This window comes from Manis javanica, chromosome 16, assembly GCF_040802235.1.
Source record: "Manis javanica isolate MJ-LG chromosome 16, MJ_LKY, whole genome shotgun sequence".
Classification (NCBI taxonomy): domain Eukaryota; kingdom Metazoa; phylum Chordata; class Mammalia; order Pholidota; family Manidae; genus Manis; species Manis javanica.
In genome coordinates, this window is record NC_133171.1 from 6,251,904 (window position 1) to 6,276,466 (window position 24,563).

The window sequence follows — 24,563 nt, forward strand, 5'->3', positions numbered from 1 at the left end:
CTTTAAAAATAAACACAACTGAAGCCTCTAAGGGCCCTCCCTGATTCTATTTCTATCAGCAACTTGTACCCTGGGAAGGCAGACCGTGACTTTAACGCATCATTCCAATACACGATTTTATACTCATTCTTCATATACTTTGAATCCACAAGAAATAAATTACTGTGCAGAAGAGTAACACTGCTTGTTATATGCCAACAATATTTACATGCCAGCCACTACTCTAAACCATTTTCAATTATTATTAACTGTCCTTTGTGCCCCAAGGGTAGTTACATTGTTATATAGTACCTGTTCTAGACACCTATGTGATGAATCAGTCCCTTCTTCACACTGGACTGTTAAACATCTACATGGATGGCATGGACTACTGTTTTGTTTATCTTTGAACCTCCAGTGCCCAGAAATGCCTGGCACATACTGAGTATTAAAAAAAAAAAACGAGTTGAAAGAAGTTTTTGCCTCCCTACACCACCCTGGGGCAATGGCTACATGTAAGCACTGACTTGACACTGTGGCATTTGAAAATGCCCAGACATAGTATTCTGAAACATTCAATTCAAGACAATTTACCGGGCCTATAAATGCACTGTGTACTGTGCTAGTTAATTTAACAGAAACGGAGCCAGAAAAGCAGAATCTAAAGGTAGAACATGAAGGATGTGTGATCATACTTAAGAAAGTAAGAAGTTTAATGGAGAAGAAGGTAATCACAAATTGCAAACACATACAAGACTTCAAGATGAATGAGTCTTATGTTAAGGGTCTTAGATTTAAGCAGTTTACCTCCAGGGCTACCGTCAGGATGGATGGTTGCTGCAAAGGTTAAAGAGTAAAGCACATGTTGGAAAATTTGACAGTGCGAAGGAAGAGAAATGGAGCAGCAGCTACACAGTCCAATACAGGTAAAGATCTGTGTCCACTAAATGGGTGGATGTCAGAAAGTGCAGAAGAAAAATCATGGACTGGAAAGGATATTTATCAGTGAAAGGGGCATTATGAGTTCAAAAGAAATGAAAAACAAGGTTTTACAGTGTTTATCCACAATGCACATTTGATTCTGGAAGCACACAATATATCAAAGGAGTAACAGGGTTTTAAAACGTATGGTTTGTTACATTACTTTGTAACAGATTAATGGCTCCTACCTGCAGAGCTCTCCATGCCTTCAACAAAAATCCCCCCACACTGGGGAAAAATCCAGTACTGACGTCTGTAACGATCCTGGCCAAACATCATCGAACGTAGAGAGTGAGATGCATCAAAGAGCTCCCTTCTGTACTGACTCTGTTGCTGTTAAAAAATGATGCATACAATTATGCTATGGGTGTTAAGCGCTTTAAAAATTGATATTTAAGTGACTTTATACTTATCATGGCTTTAGAGCAGCTAGATTTCACTACTGAAGAAAGGCAGCAAAAGAACTAATATCACACATCTGACTTCAGTTCCAGTAACAGTTGTAAAGACAGAAATTACCTTGAGGGTAATTAGAATATTTTTGTTGCCAAGGATTAAAAATGTTTTGTTTTATTAGATATCTTATAGTAAAGCATGTCTTATATTTGGTAATAAACAATGTGATCACGTGTTTCACTGAGCCAAAGAAAATTGACTCAATTCTAATAATTACAGTGTGTAACAAATAATACTCACATATACCTGTATTTCCTATTTTTATACTCATGCTGCAAACCTTAGGCAGCACATGACTAAATTTTGGAATAACTGTGTGATGAATCTAATGACATAAAATGCAGATATCTCATAATACTAATCCTGAAATACTTCACTAATGCTACTGAAATTTGGTTTTACATGAGAAGTACATATAGTTTATAGATCCAGTGCAAATAAAACCTACAAATACACTAATGTTAAATAAAACACAGCATGCTGAAACTATTATCATGAAATCTGACTGAATTTTAGAAGTAATGAATTCCAAGAAATAAAACCATGCATTTATTGATACTTTGTATTTAAATAAAGAGCTAAAGAATATAGCTCTTGATTAAGTTAGTACCATGTCTTAAGAGGGAGGCCTTTAACATTGGCAAGAAACTTTCACGGTTTAATTGTGAGAATGTTTCTGGAGCTCTCCATTTTAATTACTTACAAGAAGCTTGCTTTTATTTAGCAGTCAGAAAAAAGGAATCCCATACAAGGTGGATTTTTAAAACACTGCAAAAATGATGTAAGCTATAATCTGAAAAGTGCTTACTTTACTCAGTTTTTCAATCTGTTTTTCTAGCTCTTCAACACTTGCTGCTTGGTCACCTTCATCCTATACATGACAAAATACAGTATCATTTACCTGTTTTAAGATCTATTCAATCAGTGGATATTTAATGAAGGCCTCCTATATGCAAAGCACTAGGATAGGCCCTGTGGACATGAGTCAGCCTCAGCTCTCGGTTCTTTGTAAACTCATCATCTGGTAGGGAGACACATGCACATCACACTACGAAAATAAAAACCACTACACAGAGGAAGCCATAGGGACCCCAAAAGAGGTAGAGATTTAAGAGTCATGGAGTTCAGGAGAGGGTGAGATTGCTTTTAGTGGGAACCTTTACCAAGAGAGGCTACAGGGAAGAAGTTGTGTCCTCATTAGCTACCGAAGAATGGTTCGGATTCGATCAATCAGAGAAAGGGCAGGGCATTCCAGAAAGAGTCTGATGTATCTTGACATGAAAGGTACATGAAGAGGTAAGACAGGAGATGAGGCAAGGATGAGTTCAGGGTTAAACGATCTAGAGCTATAAATGCTTGACCATGGTCAATAACGTGATCCTTTGAGGGAGGTTAAACGTGAGAACTATGCTTACAAAGATAATACGGCAATAGTCCTAAGATGGCCTGGAGCAGGAAAGGATTAACACTGTCAGATCTGGTTAGTATTCCACTGCAGTGATTCAAGAGGGAGGGAGAATGTGGGACTCACATAGGTAAAAGAAACAGAAACGGAGAAAAGCACATGGATGTAAGAGAGTATTACCTAATTAGAACTGTTAAGTCATGGTAACTCACGGGGATGAGGCAGAGAGGGGTGAGGGAGACAGAGGAAGGAGCAAATTATGGTAAGAGTTTAGATCTGGGAGTCTGCAAAAATACTGGTACCATTCACCGAAGAAGTCATTTTTAGGGCAAAGAAGGTTGTTATATTTTGAACACATTGAGCTTTTAGAAGAAAAATAATCCCTACAATATATATTACTAATTTCATAAGTGGTACTTTACTGGTGATTACATGAAATTTTTCATTCTAGAAAATGAATATATAGGAAAACCACCACCAAATTATATGTTTTAGAGGGTAAGCATAAAGTAAAAGGTACATGTATTTTCTTTGTATCTTAGCCACGCTACTTCCTATGGGCAAACTACTTAACTATTCTAAGACTATTTCCTTAACTGTAAATTGATAACATTTTCTGTAACATGGGGGCATCTGTGAGGGCTGAGAAGAACAGATCTGAAAGTAACCAGCAAACTTCCAGGCACACAGTGTGCAAACTGGTTACTTTCCCTCTTTCTGAAAATTGTATCTAGAAAATGCATGTACTTCTTAGGTTTAAAAAAGTAAAATTTGTTTCCGGTGCTCATTTTCTAGAAGCATTTTTAAAAAGCCACACTGCCACCAACCACTCATGAGCAGGTATTTCTGGATGAGTAGTTATCTCCCCAACAAAAGGAAATGAAAAGAAGCTTTAGTATTAGCTATCATTTATCTACTTGTCATTCAGTTTAGGGGAGCAAGTTACAGAGGCATTTAGGCACACTATTTGTGCTGACAGTAACACAATTTCTACTTCAGGAAAGAAGCCTTAAAAGAGAACAGGCCCAATGACCCTCAAATAGATAATTACATAATTACATGTCTGTATGGTTCTAAAGTGATCTTTTGACTTGCAGGGCAAATGTTTGATAGGACGCTTACACAAAAATACAATTCAAGCAACAGTAATAAAAAATACTTGCAAAAGACATCAAAGTAACTATGTATCAGTCAAATAAACTTAGTGCTGTTTCTAAGACTCTCCCTAAGATGAAAAGGAAGTAAAGTGTCTACTAAGGGTTGTTTAAAGCAAAGGAGTTTTGACTAATAGTCCTTATAATTTTAAGAGATGTGTAGACCTTGAAAGGTCAGAGAGAAAGGCAAGGAGACTAGGCACAAAGAACTCGTCTCTGCCGTGGTTCTCCATGATTTCCCAACCAAGAGAGAGGCCATTGTATGTCCCTATGTGTCAAAGTTCAATCATCCACATAACCTGTTACCAGGCCAACTTGTGAAGTTAGAGCTCACGTAGGTTTCAACACAATTCTAAGGTTTAGGTACAGAGACTCCATGTGCTGAAGGAATGAGGAGTGTGGAGAAGAGGGAATCATCTTTGAGACAAAGGGGGATGGACTTAGTCAAGGGCAGGACCTTCTAACTGAAAGCGATCACATGGGTCTCAATGGAAAGGCTCCCTGAAATTAATCTTCTAGGGAGTTTTAATTCCTGGCACTCCCACTAAACTTTAATCAAGAATCTAAACCTATTTTGAGGAATAATGTAGCTATCTTATCATTGGGCTCATTAAATAGTTAAATTTTTTAAGGCAATTGATAAGTGGCTACCAGTTCTTCATCATAACAGGTAACTCTAAAATCACTTAAAAGAAATGTTATTTTGACTTGTTAGGTCCTAAAATTATTATCTTAAAAAGTTTTTAAACTGTTTTCTCACATTAATAATATATACATTTGCCAGGATTTTGCTCAATGAAACCCTATAATCTAACTATAATTCAATTAGTCACTTTAAATGATACATGTGGTTTAAGAGAAATTAATGATATATAAATAATTAGTAACAAATTTTAGTAGTGTTTATCTACCTTGCCCCATTGATTATTTTCTTTATATCTTCAACCCCCCTCTCTTACTGACTCCCTTCAACCCGAAATCATATTTAGCCTTTCACATCTGAGTAATCCTTGGTTATCTGTCCCCTTTAGGAACCACCTTTTCCTCTGAGGCACAACGCTTAAAGAAGTCATCCTCACCTCCTCGCCTTCTATCGTTCTCGATCCGTCGCCGCCTGGCTTCTGCTCTGAGCTGTCTAACGACTGTGCTGCCACTGGTCCACAGGGACCTCTGCCTTGCCCAATCCCACAGACACATTTGATCCTTATCACACTAGACTCCTGCTACATTAACATTGTTTATCATTCCCTCCTTTTTGAAATGTTGTTTTCTTGACTTTTGCTACTACTACATGTGTAGAAAAGAGTTGACATTGCAGGTATGACTGCTCTCCTTTGAAAGGCCCACGTACAAGGCTGGTCCCTGGCTGGTGTCTGGGAACTTGGATTTCAGAGGGTTTCCTCCCATGCTGATAGACTGGCTCACTGGAACCCAACTGTGCTAACAATGGGGTGTATACTGAACACGTTTTTCTCCTGGGAGTTTTATACTTGTCATAACTCATTCCTAGGAGACTTAAGCCCATCCTGTGTGACTCCACTGGGAAAAGACTCTTTAACAGTGTGGGTCTGGTTTCCTCTGGGCTGTGGCTCACATGCCTTTTCTCTCTGCTGATTCTGATGTGTGTGTGAGTCTTCCTAGTGAGTCACTGATTCTGGTGATGGCCTCAGAGATCCTTGACCCATTACAGACATCTCCTACCTCTACGATGGCTCCTTCTTCAACAAGAAGCCCTACAGGATATTCTGAAATACTGACATCCCCTGGGGTTCCAACTTCAGTCTACTACTCTGTTCCCTAAACCAATCCCCCTGTACAAAAATCACCCACCTCATGATTTTAAACTACTGTTTGTGTGAATAACTTCCAGATCTATATGTTCATGACTGAACTCATCTTTAGGCTTCAGATTCTTATATCCAACTTACTGCAGAACTGCTGCATAGGCACCTCAAACTTAAGATGTCCAAAATAAACCCACCATCATTTCTTGTCTTCCAGTATCTGTTCTGCACTCCCCTCCTCCTCTATCATCTATTTATTCTGCTCCTCCTGATTTCTCTAACTCAGTTAATGGCAAGAATACCATGCAGCCTCCCAAACCAGATGGTTGGGAATCAATCCTACCCTTCCATCAACCTACCAGCTCAAACACGACTCATTCTTCTTCCTAAGTATTTACTGAAATCTTTTCCTCCTTCTTCCCAACTGCCATCAGGCTAGTTTGGGACCCTACGACTCATTCAACTCTTGCAACATCTCCTGACTGACCTTCCCACCTCTGATCTTGCCCTACCCCAAATCTATTTCTGTTTTCCATGGAGCTGCCATAGTGAGCCACTAAAAAAAGCAAGTGTGACTCTGTCATTCTGTTACTTACAAAGAGGAAGCAATGGCTTCCTCCTACCAAAAAAGTGTAAATCCTAGTTCACAGTTGTTGCTAGGAGGCTCTCTAATAACAATGAAGCACTTGTCAGTCACTTAAAGTGCATCGTGGTTTCAGATTTCTACATCCGTTTATGCTGTTCTTTCTGCCTGAGCACTTCTCTATGGGTTCTTCCCCAGGTTAATATTCAGCCCACCTTTTAGCCTCAGCCAATGGGCCCAGAAAGCCTTCGTTGAGGACCTATTCCTCATAAAGGTTCAATGCCCTTCCTTTCCGCCTGCCTAGCACAGAGTAAATAAATACCACCAGCAAAGCAGTTAACATGTAGTACATTACATTTTCTTATGGCAAATCTTCCTCAGTGAGACTGCAAACTGAGAGAGGACTTTTGCTACCTTACTCATCTTTGATCAAAAGTGCCCAGAGCGAGGCACATAATAAACTGATGCTTGAGAAATACATCAGTTTCACTAAATGTGACAATACTTTCAAGGCATGAAGTATTGTACACATACAAGCTAGTATTTTACCAGAATGAAAGAGGATACCTGAAATTAAGAATCTACATGGTTCTTTGAAGAACTCTCAATATGTTCTATAAAAAGAAAAACTTGACTTTGTTTATTCAGTGTAAGCCCATCCCATGTGTGGGCAATTATTAAACCATCACAAAAAACTTTACGAGGTGATTGTTATAAATACTCAGTTTTCAGATGAAGAAACTGAGGCAAGTAAGCGTCAAAATGGAATTCAAACCCAAATCCACCTGACCCCTAAATTCTGCTGTTTTCAGTATGTTGTTATCTTTGTCAAGTAATAAAATCTACCTAAACTTGATTACCTCATCTTCACAGACATCCGTTTTCTTTCCTTTTTTGTCTTCCTTGGCTTCCTCCTCCTCCTCGTTGCCATCAGCGTCGCTGTCCCCGCCCTTCCTTCTTCGCTTGCGTCCTGCTGGGGGGGTGGCCGCCGCGTGCTGCTCTTCTCCAAGATCGATGCCACCTGAAGTGTCTCTCTTGCCTGCTTTCTTAGCATAAATGATTCGGAGCCTTTAAAATGTAACAAAATTATGATGTACAAGAAAACCTTCTCTTCATACGTTTTTGAGAAAATAATGTGAGTTTTAAGCAAAAATGCCTTACGGTGAGTAATAAGTCAATGGCAGTAAAATTAGAATTAAGGAAATTTAAGAAATGTTTCCAGAAATTACAGAATATATTGACTTTTAAGAATTATTCTGGATCTCTTTGGAGTTAGAATATATTTAAAAAATAAAACTTAGCTGAAAAAATTAACTCTAGCAATAACCAATGATAATTCCTGATCCCATACTATCAGACTGAATAAATTTCTATTCAAATTATGCAAAGAAATATCCTCTTACATAGAAATTGAGTAATTTCAGCATTGTATTTCCTGGCGGGAAACTAATTAAGCTTTAATTCTGAATACATTTGGATATTTTAGACTCTACAAAAGCAAACTTTAATTAGAAAGCAATTTTAAAAAGTGGCAGTTCTAAACAGATTCTACTTATGACAAAAGTAACTTGATAGCCAACAACAATCTTAGAAAACGTGATTGCTTCACTTCTTTGGGAGCAAAAATGTAAACTGACTTTTTTCTAAGTTTGAAGCATAAGATGTTCAATGACTCTAATTACAACTTTTGTCCATTGCAGACTCTCACCCTAGGTTTTATTAATTTCTTAATTCATCTTAATTAAGCTTTACCTTTTTTTATTTCTTAGACATAATAAACTTTAAATTCTGTGTTTGGCATTTATGTTTTACTGGGGAATTTGTACAATGGGAAACAGTATACTAACTTTAATAAAACAGCACTTACTTGCGGAGTTTACCTTCCACCATCCATTGATCTCTCCTCAAGTTTGACATATAATCAGCGTTCTTGTCAATTTCACTGTCAATGCAAAAATTAGACGACAGAAATTAATCCATTATGCAATATGTTAACATGGTGAGTACACTGTTGCCATTTCTTGCTAAGTAAAAGTGATGTCAATGAGTAGCAAAAACAAGTGAAAAATTATATCAATACAGTATCACAGCTAAGAGATGTACAGAAGACTTAGTATGTCCACCAATGGTAGAAAAGCATAGCTCTGAAATATACAGATTGATCCTTTTCCTAGAAAGGAAAAGAATTAAAAGTAACAATAATTAAAATACGTAAAATAATCAATAGAAAGAACAAGATATGGATTTGTTCACCAAAACTTGAAATACTAGAGTGCAAAATTTACTTTGACTCTTAAATATAAGTTTTTAAAAAGTACAATACATCAATAAACTAATATTAAATTGTTATTAGCACATAATAAAAGCTGGATAATTCTATTAATGGCTATGAAGGAAAATCACGTAGTTATTTATCACTGAAAGATGTCAAAGAAAGAAAAAATGCAGGACTCTTGCAAAGGTGCTACCTTCTGGTGCCATAGTAAGAAAAAACTATTTTTGTTTCCTTATATGAATAATTAACAGAATTATTAAGTAAACAAAATGGTTGCAAAGAACATGCAGTAAGATCCAAATATTCTTTTCAACAGACTGCAATAAATACATTAAAATAGTAGTAGCAGTAGCAGTCATCTCTGAATGGTGAGATTAAGTGTCATTTTTTTTTCTTTGTGCTACTCTGTAACTTTGGATTTTGCATGCGTCATTTGTGTTACTTTGTCATATAAATTATTTTGATTAGAGAAATTGAGAACAGGAAGGAAGCGCCAGAGAAGTCCAGGCCCAGGCTCACCTGGCCACCCCCCTGCTGCAGGCCAGCTCGCTGATCAGGAGGGCCAGCGCCGAGGCTTTCTGGGCCGGAGTGTGGGCCTGGAAGGCCTTGGTCCTCAGGCTTTCGGTGAGCTCAGTCTGTCCACAACGGGCCTCCAGAAAGATCTGCAAGATCTCGGAAACATTGTCTCGATTCACACCAACATTCAGCAAATGTTCTCCAAGAGCTGTTTCGGCCTGTAAAAGTTTGGCATTTTTGTCAGTATTGATCCTAACCATACAGAACATAAAAACAATTAAGATTTTAAAATGTCTTTAATTATATTATCTGTATATTACTGAAAAGGGCTTTATTCACACTTTAAATGAAGTGAAGATAAAAATAGATAACAGATGACAGACAGGTATTTGAGTACTTGTGTCTTTCTATTCCTTCTTCAGACCCTTGGTGAACAGGCAGGAAGGAGAGTATGTGAACTGATGAGTAGATACCATACCTTCTTTGACTATAGAAACTATCTCAAGCTTTCTAAGGCTTTATCTAGACGTTCTATCACTACGGGTTGCCGGAGGCCCAGGGGCACTACTGTTGCATTTTTCCAGCTCTAGAGTGTCATGGACTTTATTGTCTGGTATACTAAATAGGAAAATGGAAGAACAAGCAACTGGTGCACCTGGAAACTCCTCTCTCCATCATATTATCTACAGCAAAGCCGACTGAAATGTGTATCTTAGCTGGAATTATGATCCATTTGCATTTCTTGAGTATCCACTGGGAGGTACAGAGTCTTAACATGCTGATCTTAGAGGTGCTGCCATTAGCCTCAATTGTTCACAGTGATTGAGAGCACACAGCATAATTTCAAAAGGCATACATAAATTTTAATTCTTTATGATTTATAAATTCTCTTTTGCTGAGTATCACTTTCCTTAAGTCAGCTTGGTTTTGGCCAAAAGCTAGAGAAGAGTAAGAGTAATCTGGGAATATCTACATTCCCTAGGCTTTATGAACCAGGTTTTCCTAGATGTGGACCATTTGCAACTGAAAGCAGATCTACACTTAACTTTGTGAGATGCGGGAAAAACTAGATCAGTGTATACACTCTTCTGCTAATATGCTAAAGCCAGTTTTCAGTGCACTGAGGGTACAAATTAAAATAATTTTTTGTATTTTCTTTTTTTACCTTGTATCCTGTAATTAGACCTGGATCACACACAGCAGCTGACAGGAGCCTCACAAGCAAATCTTGTACTTTATGCATGCTGTCCCCTAGATTCAGCAATCCCTCCTGAAGAATACTGAGGTTTGGAATATCAGTACTCACATTAAAGCCTAAAGCTTTACTAAAGTCTTGTAAGAACTGCACCACCATGAGACAGTTGGAAAACGTACTTCCAGAGAGAACAAGTCCTGGAATACGAGGCAACTCTGGCAAAGGCTGAAAAATAAAATGAAAAACTAATTAACTAAAAAGGCTATGACTTCAGATCTTCTGAAATAGAACAAGTTGCTGTCTTTCTTTGCTCTTGAATTCTACCAGTGGTTTTCCGTCTAGACTGTGGATTCCCTGAGGGCATTTCTGCAACCCCATAGTACTAAGCACGGATTTTGAAACCAAGCAACCATCAAAAAATTTTAGTTGAACTCAATACAAACTCAGAATTCTGAAAAAAGAACACAAATTTTAATTAACATATTGATAGAACATGGGTTACATAACTGGAGCAACATAAAAAATAAGCATTTCAAAAGTACTTGGCCATGGACATACTAAGTAGGGCACGTGTACTAATTTCTTCTAATGATGGAGACTGAATAATAATTCACGCTTTTTTGGTAGCTCAGAAACTACCATGTATCTATGGGCCGATGGGAGAATGGTACCATCTTTGGCTAATTAATACAGATAAATTATTTGGTCCACATAACCAGAACCCATGATCCTATCAAGAACCCAGTTACACTGCAACTAATAGTCTCTAGGCTTGTACCAAAACACTAATACTGATTTTCAACACTAACATTAGAAAGCAGCCTCTTGATACTTCTCAAATATGCTCACATAGTAACATTTTAATGACAAAACTGTAGTACCAGTTGTCATATTTAAGAAGTAAATAAGGCAATAAGGTCCATGAATGAGACTTAATAATAGTATTTTAAATTTTGATTAGAAAAAAATGAACTTTTAAATATTTCTATTTCACTGGTCTTTGTTAAACAATGTTCCTCCACCCTGCACTTACTGAAACAACTAACCAATGACCTTTTCTAGTAATACTGTGTGGAAACACAGAACTCTGGATAATATCTGACAGCATACAAACCTTACATGTTCCATTTGAAAACCATCTAAGTCTGAATCTTTTTTCTTGAACCATATCAGACATACACATACCATATGATTAAAAAAATTTATATAACAAAGCTAACAAAAGTAAGGCTTAAAATGGACTTCTATATTTGATTTATTGCATATGGATTTAAATGGAAGTAACAAATTCAAGAAAATAGAGGTCATTTAGGATTTTTAAAAAACTGCTCACTGTGAGCCTACTAAATGTGTGAACTAAACCTATGTACCCTCTCTGGACGTAGGAAAATTTAAACATCCAGTTTTAATAAAACTAGTATTTATACTTTTATTTGTAGTTAAAAGCATTTGTGCTAAGTAAAAATATTATTATAACTAAATCCCCACTAGAATATTTTTGCTTTAAGTGCTTTAGAAAAAGCCGAAGAGACAATCATTCTTTGTATTATCAGATGAACATGGCATATAATATAGATGCTATTGACTAATTATAGTATTATTGACAGTATTACAGAAATACGTATTATTGATGATTTTCTAGAAATACCATCTTAACTATAGCCAAACATAATTGATTTCTTCTAATAAGTATGTAAATTATGCCAATTAACATGATTATCTCGCTCTTTCCAAATTTCTACTTTTACGTATTTTAGCAACATCACACGTCTGTGAAAACAACAGGAGAGAAAATACATGAGGTCCTCTGACTGGACACACTTCTTGGCTTTCAAGGTGATAAACAGTATGGACCCTGGAGTTTAACAAATCGGAGTTTGGATCCAAGGTGCCACTTATTAGTTCTGTCATCTTGGGCAAGTTCCTTCACCTCTTTGTGTCAGTTTCTCACTTGTAAATGGGCATAAATAGCTCTTCTACAGGATTGTGGTGAGGATTAAATGGGAGAATTCATCCATAAAAACATTTAGCACAGTGCCTGGAAAGTAGTCAACATACTCAATGACAGTTAGCTAACAAGTCTAAAGCACTGAAGGAGGTTACGGATTATAAATCCTGATTTATTTAAATATCTAAGGGGGTTTGAGGAGAAGATAGATCTTTCTGTATCTAAACATATAGGAAGGACCAAATGAAACAGAAATCTTATCTACGTTTATCATTCACCCTTGTAGATTTGTACAGTGTTTTTATTTCAACGAAAAAGATTGGCAGCGCTCCACCACTTATGTATTTAGAACTTCCATTCCCAGGGCAGGAGGTCAGTAGACTTACTGGCGGCCATCCAGGAGAAGCACACTGACCTAGACAGAAATCCGCTGCCCAGCTGGAAGGGAAAGCCTTCGTACTGGCAGCTCTGGCAGACGAATGAGGTGAGAACACAAGAAACATTAAATTTAGTAATGAAATGGTTTACATGATAAATTACCTTTTGGTCTGCTAAGCACATGTCTTCATTAGGCTTCTTTAGTTCTTTTGCAATTTCTAATTCTAATCTTCGTTGCTCTAGTTTAAGCTCTTTCTTTAATCTATTCTCATCACGTTTTTCTTGCTTCGACCGTTCTTTTTCCTTAAAAAGAAAACCATGCCCACATAGTCTCTTTAACCATTATTATGTTTGAAAAACCTTTAGTTAAAATTTAAAAAGTGATCTGTGTTATGTCCATGAACAGAACTGTCCAAGCAGGTTTAGCAACAGACTTAGGATTGCATAGAAATAACTTATTTTGCTTTTCAGTATTGTCACTCTTTGAATTTCAAAATAATCTTATGACTGTATATATTTCTGTGCAGTTGATCCTTGAAGAGCACAGGCCTGAACTGCATGGGTCCGCTTACATGCAGGTTTAAAAAAAATACACACACCGGTAACTTTTTGGCGATCTGCAACAATTTGAAAAAACATTTTCTTTTCTCTAGCTTTATCGTGAGAATACAGCATATAATACACATAACATACAGAATACGGCTGATTATCTGCTCATGTTATCAGTAAGGCTTCCCGGTCAGTGGTGGGCTATTATAAGTAGGTGAGCTTCTGGGGAGTCACGTGTTACATGCAGAGTTGTTTCCTTAATGTCACATTGTTCAAAGGCCAACTGTGTGTTCTGTGTGTGTGTGCGTGTGTATTCTTGGGCATCATTTTTAACTAGTGATATGCACTACTTTTTCCAGTTAAAAAACCATAGCTATAATATGGAACAGAAGGTAAGAGTGTGGTCAATTTTTAGGATAAAAGGGAGATTTCCAAGAAATCTTTGAAAATAGTAGGATCTTTAATACTTGGAGACAGGCATCCATTTTTTTTACTAATACAGATACTTCAAGTGAAGCATGGCATCTCTAAATTCAGTGAATTTAGTGAACTTATCCACTAATTTAATTTATTATTTAGTCAAATTATTCACTAATTTATTTAGTGAATTTTAATGAACTGTATAGGACTAACACAAATCCTGTGGTTCTGGTGTAAGATGACTCCAAGAACCAGCTCCAAATGGCATGTATAGACGGTCACAACCCAGCCCCACCCGAGGTCAGCCTCCCGTCTTCCTCTCAGGGCATTCGCCAGGCCCTAGTCACACTGACACAGCCGGGTGGAGAAAAGTCAGCCTGACAGTGTGAGGCACTGCTTGGATGATGATGTGATGATGCTGCTGAAGATGGAGGAGGAGGAGGAGAAAGAGGAGGAGCAGCAACAAAGCTAAGACAGGTGTTCATACAAGGTGAAAACTGACTCCCTCTGCCCCTTGTCTTCCCACCCCAAGGGCCCTGACTCAGTCATCAGGCTGTACCTTTGTGTATGTCATCCCCGCCCTGCTTAGAATTCACAGCTCCTCCTTCTCAACACATACGCCTTTTTTCTTTTCCTACTCTTCCCACAACTACTTCAGGCACTTTAATATTTCTTTCTTGGCTTCCACGTAATATAGCATTTATTGAACTCTGGGACAATTGTTTAATGTCTCTCATGTTACTGTGAACTTAGAGTGGACAGAAGAACTAATTTATTCACCTGTTTCTTTATGCACCTATTCAATTCTCAGCTGTACAATTTGCCAGGCACAGTTTTGAGTGATTTTTATCCTTTTCCCTGACTCTCAAGTCTGTATCATTTCAACATTCCTCACCCACTGGTCTAAATATTGTTTTTATTTATGACTACAGTAATTATCTGACTCTAACAGACATATTTGGTGTGCTTTAGCATATAAAACTTATTTAAGCATGAATTAATGATTAATTCTACAAATGCCACATAAAGATATGTCAACATCTGTACTAGTAGTCATTGAAAATATTAAATAGCCAGTCTTTTCTCTACTTTTTATATTTTATATCGTAGACAAACATAATTGATGTTTTCAATTTTCATTTATACACAAACCTTGTATCCAAAAGCAGAGATAAACACATTTGTTAATAATACTCAAGTTGTATTTAGGAATTTTTAAGTATCTGAAATCACAGAGTCATGAAACCAATTTTTAACCCCTCAAAAGACCCTCAAACAACATCCCGGTAATTAACAGTAACTATTTTTATTACTGATAAATAACTGATAAAGTTAGGTTTTTGTTTCTATAGGCTTCACCTTTTAATATTGAAACAAAGAGAAAGTTATAATCTAAGGACATAATCAGATTTCAGATGCCATTTGAAACTTATAAACAACACACAACAGCTTTAGGGAGACCATTCTGCTCGAGAACCACTACACAGTACAAAGCATCATCCACTACACAGTACAAAGCATCATCCAGCACTTCGCATTTCTGAGTTGGGAGATCTGCTACTTAAAGAGCTAAAGACATCACAAAAAACCAATATATAAAGAAACAAATATACACATACAATAAAAGTACATGTTACATACATATATCTGTGCTAAACATTATTTCATATAGTCATTTTGAGTTTTTATTTTTAATATAATTGATACTGGTATACCATCGCAGAATTTATTTAAAAAAAAATAACATGCTGATTCAAAATGGATGAAAGACCTTAATGTAAGTCATAAAACCATAAAACTCTTGGATGAAAACATTGGGAAAACTCTTTTGGACATAAACATGAGCGACTTCCTAGTATCTCTCGGGGCAAGAGAAACAAAAGCAAAAATGAACAAGTGGGACTATATCAAGCTGAAAAGCATATGTACAGCAAAGGACACCTTCATTAGAAAAAAAGGAACCCTGCAGTATGAGAGAATATATGCATAAATGACAGATCTGATAAAGGGTTGACATCCAAAATATATGAGTTCACGCACCTCAACAAACAAAAAGCGAATAATCCAATTAAAAAATGAGCAGGAGCTGAACAGACAGTTCTCCAAAGAAGAAATTCAGATGGCCAACAGACACATGAAAAGATGCTCCACATCGCTTGTCATCAGAGAAATGCAAATTAAAACCAAAATCAGATATCACCTCATACCAGTAAGGATCCCCACCATCCAAAAGACAAACAACAACAAATGTTGGCAAGGTTGTGGAGAAAGGGGAACCCTCCTACACTGCTGGGGGGAATGTAAATTAGTTCAAACATTGTGGAAAGCAGTATGGAGATTCCTCAGAAAGCTCAAAATAGACATACCATTTGACCCAGAAATTCCACTTCTGGGAATTTACCTAAGAATGCAGCAGCCCAGTTTGAAAAAGACAGATGCACCCCTATGTTTATCGCAGCACTATTTTACAATAGCCAAGAAATGGAAGCAACCTAAGTGTGCATCAGTAGATGAATGGATAAAGAAGACGTGGTACATATACACAGTGAAATATTATTCAGCCATAAGAAGAAAACAAATCCTACCATTTGCAACAACATGGATGGAGCTAGAGGGTATTATGCTCAGTGAAATAAGCCAGGTGGAAAAAGACAAGTACCAAATGATTCACTCACATGTGGAGTATAAGAACAAAGAAAAACTGAAAGAACAGAACAGCAGCAGAATCACAGAACCCACGAATGGACTCACAGCTACCAAAGGGAAAGGGACTGGGGAGGATGGGTGGGAAGGGAGGGATAACAGCAGGCAAACAGAAAGCGGGCCTTACGTTTACCATGTATAATGTGGGGTGGGGGCATGCGGAGGGCTGTGCTACGCAGAGAAGACAAGTAGTGATTCTACAACATCTTACTACGCTGATGGACACTGACTGTAATAGGGTTTGTGGGGGGGACTTGGTGAAGGGGGGAGCCTAGTAAACATAATGTTCTTCATGACATTTTGGATTAAGGATAACAAAATAAATTCAAAAACTAAAAACTCTGACTGTCCTCTAAATTTACCTGTTTTCGTTTCTCAGCCTCCAATAATTTGACATTTGCAGCTCTTTCCTTCTTTATCCTTTTAGCCTGTGCATATAAAATAGGTCTCAAAGTCATGCAACAGCACCACAACCTGAAAATAACCTCAGACTTGAAAATGGAGCTCCATGCTTCACAAGGTACAAAACAGTATGTAACATGTATGTAGACAATTACAGAATTCCCCTCAGTTTGTTACATTTAACATACTAATTTCATTTCTAACGGATAGATTATAATTAAGATATACAAAAAAATTCTTAAATTCGTAAGAGTATGTCAGGTTTTTTCCTTCAAACTCTGTTAAAAGTCTGAAATAATTCGAGTGTTATTTTACCTTAAAACTTAATCACAGAAAAATGATGTTATGGCATTTTTTGCTTTTTCTTATTTTTGAAATAAAACATTGTAGAAAGTTTAGAAAAACAGGATAGATTTTAACAATAAAGGTTAAAGGACAAATAAGTAGCATTTAAACATGCACGTTTCTACTTTACTTGAACATTCTTTTGTAATACTTAAAATTTGAGATAAATCCTTTACTTAAATAACTTAAATAAAATATTGAACCCAGTTTAACCTACTGTGGTTAAAATGAAGGGTTTTTTCCTCTAATATAATGGAAATACAACCTTTAATGAAGCACACTCTGAATATCAAGCTCACGCTATCAAATTTGAGCTTTATAATCTTAAAGTCATTAACTAGTAGCTTCATAATTATCTAGTAGTAATTGCCAATGTACTTTAATATTTTCAATTTGGAGGGTTTAAAAATTAATTTGAAATGGGTAAGAGAATATGTGTATATATTTTTAGAAGGAAAAAACCTGTAACTGTGAAAACCTCAGCTAACCGCATTCCTCAGGGAATAAGCCAATTTTTCTGGCAACAGTTTCCTGAACAGCTAAGGGTTTGGACTGTAATAATTTCCAACATTAAAAAGCTTATTTTGGACAAAAGTACTTTGGATAATGTTGAGACATACACATACAGCTTAGACACAGTACACTTAACATAATCTCGCTTTTTCTTGAGGACTTGGGCAGTTATTCTTGACATCAGCTACTATACTAGAGTTTGGTAAAAGAAATGCCTTTTGGCCATTAAGGTATTGAAAATTACTTCCTATTTAACTACAAGATTACAGACTGTTGCTAGGCTTTGGAGTTTCTGTTTTTCCTATTTTCCCTTGCTGTCTTTTAGCTATTCCTTTTGCTGTTGCCAGTATGTGCTTGCGCCCTATTCTGTCAGCCCAGTTCTGTCAGAACTCAGAAAACAAACCTGGTTAAACTGTTTCCACATTGAACATTTACTTCTACTTTTGGAATGTTTCATTTCTAAATGAAAAGCAGGTATCTGACTACAAGACTTAATGACGTTTTGAAAAGTAAAGAACTGAGTTTTAGCGTATGATCTTTATGACTATATTGGCTATTGAGAGGTTTCCCCTTTCTTTTTTTTCCTTTACTTATTTCCTGGATTTTGACTATTAGGATTAGATAAACCTGTGCAGTAAGGTTCAGAGAGGTTCTTATTCTACACATTATGTTTACAGATAATTTGTGATGGACATGTTAATGTGTATGAGTGAGAGAACATACTGATAAAATTTTCATTTTGCAGACTTTAAAATACATGACTATATTACTTTAATCATATCAAATTTAAGAATTCTACCTCTAGAATTTGCTGGGCTCGACGTTCTTTTTCCATTCTGATTTGTTGTATTCTCCTAATTCTTTCCTGTAGGAAAAATTATGACAATTGAAGATAATAAACTAAATATCTAGGTGGAAGGTATTTAAGTGGAATCAAATAATTAAAGATATAAGTACAGATTTACCAAAGGGTGCCCATGCTGGATATAAATTTGAATTATTTACTTTAACATTATATATATGCCACCTGTCTTAAATTGGTATGACTTTATAAAAATGTCTCAAAACAATTTTAAAATACAAATGCTAAATAAGCATATACAAACAACATATTCCAAGCTAATTAAACTCAAGTCTTTATAAATATTTGCAAGTACAAGTAATACTCATTCGGAAATAAATATTCGACAGACAAGTAGGATAAAACACTTTAAATCAGGACACCTAAGGCTAATACTGAGTTACTGTCACTCATTGCATGAACATGAAAAAAAACAACTACTCTTGGCATAAAACAGGTGAGGCACTTGCTCTTTTTCTCACTGTCACAATTAAATTAAAGACGCTTAAAAAAGTGCACAGTACATCACGATTGTACGAACTATTAACAATTGCCGTAACATGATGAATGACATTACTTTCAATAACTATAGTAAGCCAAATACAGAATTTGTAATAACCTATAATTTGTGCTCACATTATCTAAATGTTATGTACTAGTTATTGTTTGAATTCAGCAATCTAAATTTTGATAACGTTACATTTTCATTTTAAAAAGTCACTGCATATGCTATAAGCACCTTATTAACAATTTTAAATTCATAAATCCCTTTGAAAGTCCTAAATTGGCACTGATGAGGATATAGTTTTAAAAAAATACATCTAAATTGCCCTACTTGTAAACTGCAGCTCTCCTAGGATTATACTACCGTGTGTTACCATACCCGCCCCTACGTCCAGATGCTAGTTGTACCTTTTGAAGCTATACTTTAATATTTTTCTTTCTCTTTTTGCATTGATGTTATTGACTCCCTGTAGTGATCCAATGCAGGATAATGAGATTTCTGGCATTTCTGTTGTGATTTTAGAAGACTGATCACATTCTGTAATTTTGCTGTTTGTGATCCTAGGTTTTGAATATTATAGCTTGCCAAAAATAAACATACAAGGTATCTTTTGTTTTATATCCAAGTCTTAGAGAAGGTTGCACTTGATCCATATTTGAAATATTTATTTAGATTAGAACTTGAGACCAAAGTATACTCTGAATTTAATCTTTAATCAAGTCAACAAAAGTTATTCATTAATCTCTTAAGCACAGAAATAGGTATAGAACCTTGGGCTTAACTCACCAGTGTAGAGTTTGTTTTAGTCTGAGTGATTTATAGGGATGTACATATACGTTTTTGGTAGTGCTTTTATTAGCAATAGTAGAGATAAGCATTATTTATGAATCATTACATTGAAAGGAGGCAAGATGGCGGCATGAATAGACGGGGGAAAATCTCCTCCAAAAACCCTACATATTTTTGAAAATACAACAAATCCAACTATCCCTGAAAGAGGGGCCAGAAGATACAGGACAACAGCCAGAATACATCTACACCTGCGAGAACCCAGCGCCTCGCGAAGCGGGTAAGATAACAAGCTGCGGCCCGGGGGAACACGAGCGCCCCTCACCTCAGATCGCGACGGGAGGAGAGGCATCAGAGCGGGGAGGGACAGGGAGCCCAGGACTGCTGAACACCCAGCCCCAGCCATCCACACCAGGAGCGCAGACACACAGTGTGCGGGTAGCTGGATGCTAGACAAACGGGACAGTAAAACCTGCGAGCTGTCCACGCAGCCGGAGCCCCTGGGAAAAACAAAAGCGAGTGCTTTTTGAAAGCCTTAAAGGGACAGGACCCTCACAGCCGGACGGAAGCGTCCCAGTGCAGTCAGCCCAGAAACTGGGAATCCCGCGGAACTCAGGGCATCCCAACCCCCTCGGAGGCAGTGCAGCTCTAAGGCCCCTCACGGTTATAAACAGCCTCCCTCCCATTTCCCCTTCAACGTGGCCCCGCCATAGCAGAACAGTAGCCTGAGGCCAGCCACGTGCACGGCACCAGAGCAGAGTTTCCTCCACGACCACCAAGCACGAATAAGAAACCCCGTCTGCGGGCAGCTACACAGCACGAGCCACTAGGGGTCACCGTTCTCCCAGGAAAGGAAGTCCACAAACGAGCAAGAAGGGACATTCTCCCAGCCGACATATACACCACCTCCCCACAACTACGACTATTGCCATGAAAAGACAGAAGAATTTGACACAGACCAGACTAACCCAGACATCCTCCCCTGTGAAGGAACCTGGGGAGATACACCTAACGAATCTCCCTGAAAAAGAACGCAAAATAAAGGTCATGATCATGCTGACGGATCTTCGGAGAAATATGCAAGAGCTAAAGGATGAAGTTCAGAACAAGATTACAGAATTAAACAATCTCTGGAAGGGCTTAAGAGCAGACTGGATGAGGTGCAAGGGGCCATAAATGGAATAGAAATCAGAGAACAAGAACGCAGACAAGCTGACACAGAGAGAGATTGAAGGATGTCCAGGAATGAAAGAATATGAAGAGAACTATGTGGCCATTCCAAACGAAACAAGATTCGCATAATAGGGATACCAGAAAAAGAAGAAGAGAGAGAAAAAGAGAAAGCGTCCTTGAAGAAATAATTGCTGAAAACTCCCCAAAATTGGGAGAGGAACTAGTTGCTCAGACCACAGAAGCACTCAGAACTCCCAACATAAGGGACCCAAAGAGGACAACACCAAGACACATAATAATGAAAATGGCAAAGATCAAGGCCAAGGACATAGTTTTAAAGGCAGCCAGAGAGAGGAAAAAGGTCACCTACAGGGAAAACCAATCAGGCTATCATCAGACTTCTCAGCAGAAACCTTACAGGCCAGAAGAGAATGGAATGATATATTTAATGCAATAAAACAGAAGGGCCTTGAACCAAGAATACTCTGCCCAGCACGATTATCATTAAAATATGGAGGGAGTAAACAATTCCCAGACAAGCAGAAGTTGAGGGAATTAACCTCCCACAAACCACCTATACAGGGTATTGTACAGGGACAGCCCTAGATGGGAGCACTACCAAGGCTAAACAGATGTCACCAGAGAAAATAAAATCACAGCAAAGAAACCAGACCAACCAAATACTAACAAAAGGCAAAAAACAAACTCAACTACACACAAAACCAGTTAAAGGAAACACAAAAGAGCAGAGAATAAAACACCCAACATATAAAGAATGGAGGAGGAAGAATAAGAAAGGAGAGAATTAAAGAATCACCAGACAGTGTCCACAGTTGCTCAATAAGCAAGTTAAGTTAGGCAGTAAGATACTAAAGAAGCTAACCTTGAACCTTTGGTAAACACAAATCTAAAGCCTGCAATGGCGGTAAGTAGACATCTTTCAATAATCACCGTACGTGTAAATGGACTGAATGCACCAACCAAAAGACACAGAGTAACAGAATGGATAAAAAAGCAAGACCCGTCTATTTGCTTACAAGAGACCCGCCTCAAACTCAAAGACATACAGAGACAAAAAGTCAAGGGATGGAAAATGATATTCCATGCAAACAACAGGGAGAAAAAAGCAGGTGTGGCAGTATGAGTAGCAGACAAAATAGACTTAAAAACAAAGAAAGTCACAAGAGATAAAGAAGGGCATTACATAATGATAAAGGGGTCACTGCAATAAAAGGATATAACCATTATAAACACATATGCACCCAATACAGGAGCACCAGCATATGTGAAACAAATACCAACAAAACTAAAAGGAGGAAATAGAATGCAATGCATTCATTCTGGGAGACTTCAACACACCACTCACTCCAAAGGATAGACCCACCAGACAGAAAATAAGTAAGGACACAGAAGCACTGAACAACACACTACAACAGATGGACCTAACAGACATCTAGAGAACTCTATATCCAAAAGCAACAGGATACACAGTCTTCTCAAGTGCACATAGAACATTCTCCAGAATAGACCACATACTAGGCCACAAGAAGAGCCTCAGTAAATTCGAAAAGATTGAAATTCACCCAACCAACTTCTCAGACCACAAAGGAATAAAACTAGAACAAATTGTACAAAGAAAGCAAAAAGGCCCACAAACACATGGAGGCTTAACAACATGCTCCTAAATAATCAATGGATCAACAACTATATTAATATAGAGGTCAAGCAATATATGGAAACAAATAACAACAGCACAAAGCCCCAACTTCTGTGGGATGCAGCGAAAGCAGTCTTAAGAGTAAAGTATATAGCAATCCAGGCATATTTAAAGAAGGAAGAACAATCCCAAATGAATAGTCTAATCTCACAATTATCAAAATTGGAGAAAGAACAAAAAATGAGTCCTAAGGTCAGCATAAGGAGGGACATAATAAAGATTAGAGAAGAAATAAATAAAATTGAGAAGAATAAAACAATAGCAAAAATCAATGAAACCAAGCCCTGGTTCTTTGAGAAAATAAACAAAATAGATAAGCCTCTAGCCACACTTATTAAGAGAAAAAGAGAATCAACACACACCCACAGCATCAGAAACAAGAAAGGAAAAATCACCATGGACCCCACAGAAATACAAAGAATTATTAGAGAATACTATGAAAGCCTATATGCTAACAAGCTGGAAATCCTAGGAGAAATGGACTTCTTAGAAAAATACAACCTTCCAAGACTGACCAAGGAAGAATCACAGAAATTAAACAAACCAATTACCAGCAAAGAAATTGAAGCGGTCATCAAAAAACTTCCCAGGAACAAAACCCCCGGGCCAGATGGATTTACTTCTGAATTTTATCAGACATAAGGAGGAGACATAATACCCATTCTCCTTAAAGTTTTCCAAAAATAGTAGAGAAGGAAATACTCCCAAACTCATTCTATGAAGCCAACATCACGCTAATACCAAAACCAGGCAAAGACTCCACCAAAAAAGAAAATTACAGATGAGTCTCCCTGACGAAGGGAGATGCAAAAATGCTCAAAAAAATATTAGCAAACCCAATTAAAAAATGCATCAAAAGGATCATACACCATAACCAAGTGGGATTCATTCCAGGGATGCAATGATGGTACAACATTTCAAAATCAACCAACATCGTCCACCACATAAACAAAAAGGACAAACACCACATGACTATCTCCATAGATGCTGAAAAAGCATTCGACAAAATTCAACACCCATTCATGATAAAAACTCTCAGCAAAATGGGTACAGAGGGCAAGTACCTCAACATAATAAAGGCCATATACGATAAACCCACAGCCAACATCATACTTCACAGCAAGAAGCTGAAAGCTTTTCCTCTGAGATCGGGAACAAGACAGGGATGCCAACTCTCCGCACTGTTATTCAACATAATACTGGAGGTCCTACTAACGGCAGTTACACAAAACAAAGAAATACAAGAAATCCAAACTGATAAAGAAGAGGTTAAACTGTCACTATTGGCCGATGACATGATATTGTACATACAAAACCCTAAAGACTCCACTCCAAAACTACTAGAACTGATATCAGAATACAGCAAAGTTGCAGGATACAAAATTCACACACAGAAATCTGTAGCTTTCCTATACACTAACAATGAACTAACACAAAGAGAAATCAGGAAAACAATTCCATTCACAACTGCATCAAAAAGAATAAAATACCTAGGAATAAACCTAACCAAGGAAGTGAAAGACCTATACCCTGAAAACTGTAAGACTCTCTTAAGAGAAATTAAAGAGGATACTAGCAAATGGAAACTCATCCCCTGCTCCTGGCTAGGAAGAATTAATACCGTCGAAATGGCCATCCTGCCCACACGAAAAAGCAGACTTGCTGCAAGCCCTACCAAATTACCAACAATATTCTTCAATGAACTGCAACGAATAGTTCAAAAATTCATATGGAAACACCAAAGACCCCAAATAGCCAAAGCAATCCTGAGAAGGAAGTATAAAGTGGGGGGGATCTCAACTCCCCAACTTCAAGCTCTACTACAAAACCACAGTATTCAAAAACTGGAAAACTATATGCAAGAGAAAGAAACCAGATTATTGTCTAACACCATACAAAAAAGTAAACGCAGAATGGATCAAAGATCTGAATGTAAGTCATGAAACCATAAA

At 37.3% G+C, this 24,563-nt stretch overlaps 1 protein-coding gene across 1 annotated transcript in view; it reads right to left on the reverse strand.

Annotated features, from left to right (window-relative positions):
- The window catches only part of LOC140846872 (bromodomain adjacent to zinc finger domain protein 2B-like), a 70,977-nt gene that overhangs the window by 18,944 nt on the left and 27,470 nt on the right, over positions 1 to 24,563 (reverse strand). The window contains 11 exon segments of the mRNA XM_073225012.1: positions 1,149 to 1,293; positions 2,225 to 2,287; positions 7,203 to 7,410; positions 8,210 to 8,284; positions 9,137 to 9,351; positions 10,299 to 10,553; positions 12,817 to 12,957; positions 16,689 to 16,754; positions 18,386 to 18,451; positions 20,047 to 20,178; positions 20,180 to 20,221. Of these exon segments, the coding sequence (XP_073081113.1) occupies positions 1,149 to 1,293; positions 2,225 to 2,287; positions 7,203 to 7,410; positions 8,210 to 8,284; positions 9,137 to 9,351; positions 10,299 to 10,553; positions 12,817 to 12,957; positions 16,689 to 16,754; positions 18,386 to 18,451; positions 20,047 to 20,178; positions 20,180 to 20,221 (1,408 nt within the window).